Source organism: Salvelinus namaycush, chromosome 1, assembly GCF_016432855.1.
Source record: "Salvelinus namaycush isolate Seneca chromosome 1, SaNama_1.0, whole genome shotgun sequence".
Lineage (NCBI taxonomy): Eukaryota > Metazoa > Chordata > Actinopteri > Salmoniformes > Salmonidae > Salvelinus > Salvelinus namaycush.
The window spans coordinates 72,611,806-72,621,805 of NC_052307.1; the positions used below are offsets into that span (position 1 = coordinate 72,611,806).

Sequence of the window (10,000 nt, forward strand, 5' to 3'; positions counted from 1 at the left end):
TACATTGTTCTAAGTCCTGGAAATGTGACTGATTGATCAGACCAGTGGATGAACATAACAGTAAAGATTAAGAGGATGAGTAATCAGCAGCATGTGCTTACACAGCGCTGTGGACTAATCTTGCCCCCACCACCGGTCCCCAACGTCTCCCCTTTAGAGGGGCAGCGACCAGTCAGGACCCACACACACACAGCTCCCGAACAAGAGGGGAGGACAGAGGAACCCACAGTGTTCACTAACTTCCATTGTCCAGCAGATCCACACCACTGTTACAGAGACCAAGAGACTATCCAGGACCTGAGAGAGAGAGAGAGAGAGACCGAGAGATCATCGTATCTCCATCACCAAGGGACAGAGGAAGGAGAGACAACTGTGGATACAGGACATCCAGTGACTGGGTGATCATAAGGGGAGTTGATCTGTACTAAAGAGGAACTGAACTGACCAGCCGTCTGCCAGTCTGACTGCGGACACGAGGAGCCAGTTACAGCTACCCATCCATCAGCACACTTCTGCACTCCAATAGATTGGCAGTGACACTTTTGACTAACTTTTCCACATCATCGCTGATTGCCAAGGTACCAGACGTCAGGGGAGGCCATTGGTGTGACCTCCTCACTGCTGAAGGAAGAACCGTCACACAGCAGCTAGACTAGTCATTGCATTGGGATACAATATCAGAACTTTTAAAAGCCGTTTACAGTAACCCTCTAATAGAGGCGGGAGGGGGACGGGGAAGCGACCGGTCCACAAAGACATCGTCGGGACATATTGAGAAACCGTGATGGAGGAACACCTGTCTAACATCCATCCTTCCTCCTCTCCAAGTGAATCTTCAGGGAGCACCGACTGCGACAGCAGAGGAGGTAAACGTTTGGACTTTTCTTTCAAAAACATCATTTCTAAAAAAAACTGTTGCTCGGGTCAAAAGCTCTGAGAGAATAAAGGAAATGAAACCCTGCGCTGGGTAAACGCTGCTCCTGAGTTGCCTTCTTCTAGCAACACAATCAGGGAAGTTCAGACTTCAGAAAAACCACGTTGTATATTATTGATTGTGTTCCTGTAATGAAGCACTTGGGATTAGCATTTACCATGTGTGGGCGGTTTGCTTCTTTACCAGCGGAACAGGTTCAGCCCTCAGTACAGCCCTCTCTCCCATTAGAAACAACAGGTTGCTGTCCAGCTTGCTGGCAGCATGGTGAGTCTGGTGGAGCTGTTACTGATGACAGTGATTAGTTTGTGGCTCCACATTTCAAACACTTTAAACACGTCAAATGTTCTCTTTCTATCAGATCTGATATTTCAAATTGAATTTATTGAAATGTATTTTATTTAATTGATACAAATACACATTTTCAATTAGTAGAATTTGTATTTTTTTGGGGGGGGGAATAATAACCAGATCTTATATTATTTATATTGGAGAGAAAAAAGTAATGCTTCTTAATTTGAATTTTAAATAATTTGATAGTTGGATCATTAATGCAACACGAGCCAGCATACAGCTGTCAACAAGCATTCATCTAACAGTCTCTCACTACCCCACCTCTCTCTCTCTGTTGTCCCCCAGCAAAGAGTCCAGCCCCGGGTAAAGCCCTGAGTCCAGCCCTGCTCTGTAAGGTCTGTGGGGACACCAGCAGTGGAAAACACTACGGCATCTACGCCTGTAACGGCTGCAGTGGATTCTTCAAGCGCAGCGTCCGACGGAGACTCATATACAGGTGAGTTGGAGTGGCAGCAGACACTGTAACCCACTCATATACAGGTGAGTTGGAGTGGCAGCAGACACTGTAACCCACTCATATACAGGTGAGTTGGAGTGGCAGCAGACACTGTAACCCACTCATATACAGGTGAGTTGGAGTGGCAGCAGACACTGTAACCCACTCATATACAGGTGAGTTGGAGTGGCAGCAGACACTGTAACCCACTCATATACAGGTGAGTTGGAGTGGCAGCAGACACTGTAACCCACTCATATACAGGTGAGTTGGAGTGGCAGCAGACACTGTAACCCACTCATATACAGGTGAGTTGGAGTGGCAGCAGACACTGTAGCCCACTCATATACAGGTGAGTTGGAGTGGCAGCAGACACTGTAACCCACTCATATACAGGTGAGTTGGAGTGGCAGCAGACACTGTAACCCACTCATATACAGGTGAGTTGGAGTGGCAGCAGACACTGTACCCAGTGTCTAGTCAAACTACCCACTGATAGATGGGCTAACTGTGTCATCACAAATTAACTTTTTAAATGTTTTATTTTTAAATTATTTGTGAGTTTAATATATTTAAGTTTGAACCTGACTTCTTAGTTGATGTTTAAATCTCTAGAATAGTTCATTATTTCACATAGTGTAAAATATGTTTTCCTCTGCTCATCCCAACAGGTGTCAGGCTGGTACGGGCATGTGCCCAGTGGATAAGGCCCATCGTAACCAGTGCCAAGCCTGTCGGCTGAAGAAGTGCCTACAGGCAGGCATGAACAAAGATGGTGAGTCAGTGGAATGTATTTATTTGAAGTCAAAGATAATAATCCGTTTTTTTCAGTATGAATAGATGTGAAAGTTTGTATAATTTAAGTTAGAGTTGGGATATGTTTGTTGAGCAGTCTGTCTCCTTGGACAGTCAAGTGTAAAGATGTGGCAGGAGTCTGAGCTGTGTCTTTTAACTCTCCCCCAGCTGTCCAGAACGAGCGTCAGCCCCGCAGCACGTCTCAGGTGCGTCTGGACTCCATCGACATGGACACAGACAAGGAGCACCTGTCCACCACACGGGATCCCACTTCCTCTTCTTCCTCCTGCTCAGTGATCACCCGGCCTCACATCACCTCCACCTCAATCAGCTCGTCCTCTGCCCCACCACAGCGCTGTGGACCCCCCAGCCCACAGAACAACCACCGCTTCATGGTCAGCCTCATGACCGCTGAGACCTGCGCTAAACTGGAGCCTGAGGATGGTGAGGAGGGCTTTATTTTGGCTGTTTGCTGGTTTTCCTCGGTCTCTCTCTCTCTCTCTCTCTCTCTCTCTCTCTCTCTCTCTCTCTCTCTCTCTCTCTCTCTCTCTCTTTCTTTATTTCTCTCTCTCTCTCTCTCTCTCTCTCTCTCTCTCTCTCTCTCTCTCTCTCTCTCTCTCTCTCTCTCCATAATCTCCATGTTTTATCTTTTGTGTTTAAATAATTCCACTTCTTTCACAGTTGATGAGAACATTGATGTGACCAGTAACGAGCCAGAGAGGGAATCCTCAGACTACCACATGTCCCTGTACCCTTCCAGTACAGAGAATGTGTACGAGACGTCAGCCCGGCTTCTCTTTATGTCTGTTAAATGGGCCAAGAACCTGCCAGTGTTCTCCAATCTCCCCTTCAGAGACCAGGTAAGACGGGATACTATGATAGGGTTTACTTAGAGTATAAACTGCTTATTAATACCTCTTAAGGATTAGCCCATTTAAAAAAAATGTTTTGCCTAAAATGACATACCCAAATCTAACTGCCTGTAGCTCAGGCCCTGAAGCAAGGATATGCATATTCTTGGTACCAATTGAAAGGAAACACTTTTAAGTTTATGGAAATGTGAAAGGAATGTAGTAGAATATAACACATTAGATCTGGTAAAAGATAATACAAAGAAAAAAACAACCGTTCTTTTGTATTTATTTTTATTTTTACCATCATCTTTCAAATGCAAGAGAAAGGCCATAATGTATTATTCCAGCCCAGGTGCAATTTAGATTTTGGCCACTAGATGGCATCAGTGTATGTGCAATGTTTTAGACTGATCCAATGAACCATTGCATTTATGTTTTTTTGTATCAAGACTGCCCTAATGTGCCTAATTTGTTTATTAATAACGTTTCATGTTCAAAACTGTGCACTCTCCTCAAACAATAGCATGGTATTATTTCACTGTAATAGCTACTGTAAATTGGACAGTGCAGTTAGATTAACAATAATTTAAGCTTTCTGCCAATATCAGATATGTCTATGTCCTGGGAAATTTTCTTGTTACTTACAACCTCATGCTAATCACGTTAGCCTACGTTAGCTCAACCGTCCTGTGGAAGGGACACCGATCCCGAAGAAGTGTTTTAAAATATCACTACATTGTTTGGTAACTAACAGTCAATATGAATGCTTTCGTATAGCTTAAACGGGTAAACAAGCACTTTTTTTTTACGGTGCAAAGAATAGTTTGATACAACTTCCATCTGTTTGGAGACCCTTGAACTGCTTCTAAAACATTGTTCTGCATAGTTTGTGATGTCATGTTTATGACCTGTCACCCTTGACCTCTAACCTTGTGCGACCCCCCCACTGATCTGACTTCCTTGTTTCCCTCCAGGTAATCCTGCTGGAGGAGGCATGGTCTGAACTCTTCCTGCTGTGTGCCATCCAGTGGTCTCTCCCCCTGGACAGCTGTCCTCTGCTGTCCCTCCCCGACCTGCCCCCACCCACCACGCAGAGTAAGACATCCTACACCAGCGTGGACCTGCGTCTGCTCCAGGAGGTCTTCAGTAGGTTCAAAGCCCTGGCCGTAGACCCCACTGAGTTTGCCTGCCTCAAGGCCATCGTCCTCTTCAAACCAGGTAGGTGCCTGGGGGTCAGGGGGATGTTGGTTTGTGATTTTTTGTTGCTATGGTGTCATTTCTTTGCCAGATATAATCTGTGGTGATGTTTTTGTGACCAGAGCTGAATGTAATGCGATACATATTTCTGTTTGATCTGGATTAGGGCTTTCTGTTTCTGGGGGTGTAAATTCTACTTCCCCAGATTCCGTCTGTTCATGTGGATAAGACATGAGACGAGGCCTGTTGGACTGATCTTTCCTTCTTCTCTTTGTTGTCACAGAGACCCGAGGTCTGAAGGACCCAGAGCAGGTAGAGAACCTACAGGATCAGTCCCAGGTGATGTTGGGACAACACATCAGATCACATTACTCCAGTCAGCCTGCCAGGTAGGACTACTACGACCTCCCTGCACAACCTCCCTGATCTCCCTGCACAACCTCACTGATCTCCCTGCACAACCTCACTGACCTCCCTACACAACCTCCCTGATCTCCCTGCACAACCTCCCTGATCTCCCTGCACGACCTCCCTGATCTCCCTGCACAACCTCCCTGATCTCTCTGCACAACCTCCCTGATCTCCCTGCACAACCTCCCTGATCTCCCTACACAACCTCCCTGACCTTCCTACACAACCTCCCTGACCTCCCTACACAACCTCCCTGACCTCCCTACACAACCTCCCTGACCTCCCTACACAACCTCCCTGACCTCCCTAGACAGCCTCCCTGACCTCTCTACACAATCTCCCTGATCTCCCTACACAACCTCCCTGATCTCCCTACACAACCTCCCTGACCTCCCTACACAATCTCCCTGATCTCCCTGATCTCCCTGACCTCCCTACACAACCTCCCTGACCTCCCTACACAACCTCCCTGACCTCCCTACACAACCTCCCTGACCTCCCTACACAACCTCCCTGACCTCCCTACACAAACTCCCTGACCTCCCTAGACAGCCTCCCTACACAACCTCCCTAGACAGCCTCCCTGACCTCCCTAGACAGCCTCCCTGACCTCCCTTATGGCCTTTTATCCACATGGATCTGGATTCCACTGTATGTATATCTAGCTACTAACCTGAAGAATGAGAGGATGTTAAAATGGATTCCACTGTATGTATATCTAGCTACTAACCTGAAGAATGAGAGGATGTTAAAATGGATTCCACTGTATGTATATCTAGCTACTAACCTGAAGAATGAGAGGATGTTAAAATGGATTCCACTGTATGTATATCTAGCTACTAACCTGAAGAATGAGAGGATGTTAAAATGGATTCCACTGTATGTATATCTAGCTACTAACCTGAAGAATGAGAGGATGTTAAAATGGCCGGTGAAATCAAATTTCACTGTTTTGGATCTGTAAATGACTTGATCTTGATATTATTTTGATAGCTGCTAACATAATCAGTTTCATTTTCTGTTTTTAGACACTTCAGGACTTTGATGGAATCTCTTTGCTGTAAATTCAAAGCGTATAACTCACCACCCTCTCTGTCTCTGTGTAGATTTGGGAAGCTCCTCCTGCTGTTGCCCTCTCTGCGTTTCGTCAGCTCTGAGCGGATCGAGCTCCTCTTCTTCCACAGGACCATCGGCAACACCCCCATGGAGAAACTTCTGTGTGACATGTTCAAGAACTAATACACGGAAAAACAAAATGGACGCTCAGTTATACTGCACTAAGACACACTGCAAGTGCAACATGCTTAAAGCTAACAAACTGATGTGTGTAACACGATGTTGTAAATGTCTTATTGCTGTGTATAAAGAAAACCATGTAAATATGTCATTGCTGTAAGAGAGTGTTGATAACAGACCTGCTTTTGAGCTTGATAATGTGTTATAATGGGCTTTGCTGTGTGTTGGACACCAGACTCAAAATGTCCTTTACTGTGGACGAAATGTTTGTGTCTCAGATCTTCAGTTACATTTCTGTCTAGCCGTCCATTTTTCACGATGTAATGTAATATATTTACATAAAATCTGTTTAGTCTTAGATACTGTACAATTCTGCTGTCAAAAATATCTGTGCTGTATTTATGATTTCATGCCTTGATAAATTTAAACTTGTATTTTTTATTCTATCTATTAACTGAAGGAGATGAGTAGAAACCAGGTTTACACCAAGCTATCTATTAACTGAAGAGGATGAGTAGAAACCAGGTTAACACCAAGCTAGCTATTAACTGAAGAGGATGAGTAGAAACCAGGTTAACACCAAGCTATCTATTAACTGAAGGAGATGAGTAGAAACCAGGTTAACACCAAGCTATCTATTAACTGAAGAGGATGAGTAGAAACCAGGTTAACACCAAGCTATCTATTAACTGAAGGAGATGAGTAGAAACCAGGTTAACACCAAGCTATCTATTAACTGAAAGAGATGAGTAGAAACCAGGTTTACACCAAGCTATCTATTAACTGAAGGAGATGGGTAGAAACCAGGTTAACACCAAGCTATCTATTAACTGAAGGAGATGGGTAGAAACCAGGTTAACACCAAGCTATCTATTAACTGAAGAGGATGAGTAGAAACCAGGTTAACACCAAGCTATCTATTAACTGAAGGAGATGAGTAGAAACCAGGTTAACACCAAGCTATCTGCTGTCTATTAACTGAAAGAGATGAGTAGAAACCAGGTTTACACCAAGCTATCTATTAACTGAAGGAGATGGGTAGAAACCAGGTTAACACCAAGCTATCTATTAACTGAAGGAGATGGGTAGAAACCAGGTTTACACCAAGCTATCTATTAACTGAAGGAGATGAGTAGAAACCAGGTTAACACCAAGCTATCTATTAACTGAAGGAGATGAGTAGAAACCAGGTTAACACCAAGCTATCTATTAACTGGAGATGAGTAGAAACCAGGTTTACACCAAGCTGTCTATTAACTGAAGAGGATGAGTAGAAACCAGGTTAACACCAAGCTATCTATTAACTGAAGGAGATGAGTAGAAACCATGTTTACACCAAGCTGTCTATTAACTGAAGAGGATGAGTAGAAACCATGTTTACACCAAGCTATCAATTAACTGAAGGAGATGAGTAGAAACCAGGTTAACACCAAGCTATCTGCTGTCTATTAACTGAAGGAGATGAGTAGAAACCAGGTTTACACCAAGCTATCTATTAACTGAAGGAGATGGGTAGAAACCATGTTTACACCAAGCTATCAATTAACTGAAGGAGATGAGTAGAAACCAGGTTAACACCAAGCTATCTGCTGTCTATTAACTGAAGGAGATGAGTAGAAACCAGGTTAACACCAAGCTATCTATTAACTGAAGGAGATGAGTAGAAACCAGGTTAACACCAAGCTATCTATTAACTGAAGGAGATGGGTGGAAACCAGGTTTACACCAAGCTATATATTAACTGAAGGAGATGGGTAGAAACCAGGTTTACACCAAGCTATCTATTAACTGAAGGAGATGAGTAGAAACCAGGTTTACACCAAGCTATCTATTAACTGAAGAGGATGAGTAGAAACCAGGTTAACACCAAGCTATCTATTAACTGAAGAGGATGAGTAGAAACCAGGTTAACACCAAGCTATCTATTAACTGAAGAGGATGAGTAGAAACCAGGTTTACACCAAGCTATCTATTAACTGAAGAGGATGAGTAGAAACCAGGTTAACACCAAGCTATCTATTAACTGAAGAGGATGAGTAGAAACCAGGTTTACACCAAGCTATCTATTAACTGAAGGAGATGGGTAGAAACCAGGTTAACACCAAGCTATCTGCTATCTATTAACTGAAGGACATGGGTAGAAACCAGGTTTACACCAAACTATCTATTAACTGAAGGAGATAAGTAGAAACCAGGTTAACACCAAGCTATCTATTAACTGAAGGAGATGAGTAGAAACCAGGTTAACACCAAGCTATCTATTAACCGAAGAGGATGAGTAGGAACCAGGTATTATTATTCCAGCTCAAGTGCAATTTAGATTTTGGCCACTAGATGGCATCAGTGTATGGGCAATGTTTTAGACTGATCCAATGAACCATTGCATTTATGTTCAAAATTTTGTGGCAAGTCTGCCCAAATGTGCATAATTTGTTTATTAATAACGTTTCATGTTCAAAATTGTGCACTCTCCTCATACAGCAGCTCAGAGGAAGAGAAAGCAAGCCTCCCATCAGAGTATAGATGCAGTGGCAACTTCCAATAGTGAGCAAAGACGTAGTATATATCAAATGAACAGCGCCACCTTCTGTCCACTACTAACAACAACACCAGTTACTCTTTCCTACCACTAGAGGTCCTCCCAGGCTGCCTGTCAACACCACTTGGACAGTAGACTGGACTTCATCACTATGCACATGTCACGGCAACCACTGTATGACAGTAGGGTGTATATGTCCCAGCCATTTCTCAGACTACAGTTCACCACTGTATGACAGCAGGGTGTATGTGTGTCCCAGCCATTTCTCAGACTACAGTTCACCACTGTATGACAGCAGGGTGTATATGTGTCCCAGCCATTTCTCAGGCTACAGTTCACCACTGTATGACAGCAGGGTGTATGTGTCCCAGCCATTTCTCAGACTACAGTTCACCACTGTATGACAGTAGGGTGTATGTGTCCCAGCCATTTCTCAGACTACAGTTCACCACTGTATGACAGTAGGGTGTATATGTGTCCCAGCCATTTCTCAGACTACAGTTCACCACTGTATGACAGTAGGGTGTATGTGTCCCAGCCATTTCTCAGACTACAGTTCACCACTGTATGACAGTAGGGTGTATGTGTCCCAGCCATTTCTCAGACTACAGTTCACCACTGTATGACAGCAGGGTGTATATGTGTCCCAGCCATTTCTCAGACTACAGTTCACCACTGTATGACAGTAGGGTGTATATGTGTCCCAGCCATTTCTCAGGCTACAGTTCACCACTGTATGACAGTAGGGTGTATATGTGTCCCAGCCATTTCTCAGACTACAGTTCACCACTGTATGACAGCAGGGTGTATATGTGTCCCAGCCATTTCTCAGACTACAGTTCACCACTGTATGACAGTAGGGTGTATGTGTCCCAGCCATTTCTCAGACTACAGTTCACCACTGTATGACAGTAGGGTGTATGTGTCCCAGCCATTTCTCAGACTACAGTTCACCACTGTATGACAGCAGGGTGTATGTGTCCCAGCCATTTCTCAGACTACAGTTCACCACTGTATGACAGCAGGGTGTATATGTCCCAGCCATTTCTCAGGCTACAGTTCACCACTGTATGACAGTAGGGTGTATGTGTCCCAGCCATTTCTCAGACTACAGTTCACCACTGTATGACAGCAGGGTGTATATGTCCCAGCCATTTCTCAGACTACAGTTCACCACTGTATGACAGCAGGGTGTATATGTCCCAGCCATTTCTCAGACTACAGTTCACCACTGTATGACAGCAGGG

General features: G+C 44.2%; 1 protein-coding gene across 1 annotated transcript; it reads left to right on the top strand.

Moving 5' to 3' along the window:
* Window positions 1-784: 784 nt before the first annotated feature.
* On the top strand, window positions 785-6,217 carry LOC120052835 (photoreceptor-specific nuclear receptor-like). The gene is made up of 8 exons (XM_039000021.1): window positions 785-866; window positions 1,571-1,721; window positions 2,393-2,496; window positions 2,685-2,960; window positions 3,198-3,376; window positions 4,345-4,588; window positions 4,851-4,956; window positions 6,085-6,217. Exons 1-8 carry the CDS (start codon window positions 785-787, stop codon window positions 6,215-6,217), a joined length of 1,275 nt encoding a protein of 424 aa, XP_038855949.1.
* The last annotated feature ends 3,783 nt before the right edge of the window (window positions 6,218-10,000 follow it).

What these genes read in the sequence shown, in the direction of transcription:
- LOC120052835 (XM_039000021.1), top strand. Translation starts at nt 785, where the DNA reads ATGGAGGAACACCTGTCTAACATCCATCCTTCCTCCTCTCCAAGTGAA. An exon ending in GGCAGGCATGAACAAAGATG is followed by an intron (nt 2,497 to 2,684) that starts GTGAGTCAGTGG and finishes ACTCTCCCCCAG; the next exon opens with CTGTCCAGAACGAGCGTCAG. An exon ending in ATCTCCCCTTCAGAGACCAG is followed by an intron (nt 3,377 to 4,344) that starts GTAAGACGGGAT and finishes GTTTCCCTCCAG; the next exon opens with GTAATCCTGCTGGAGGAGGC.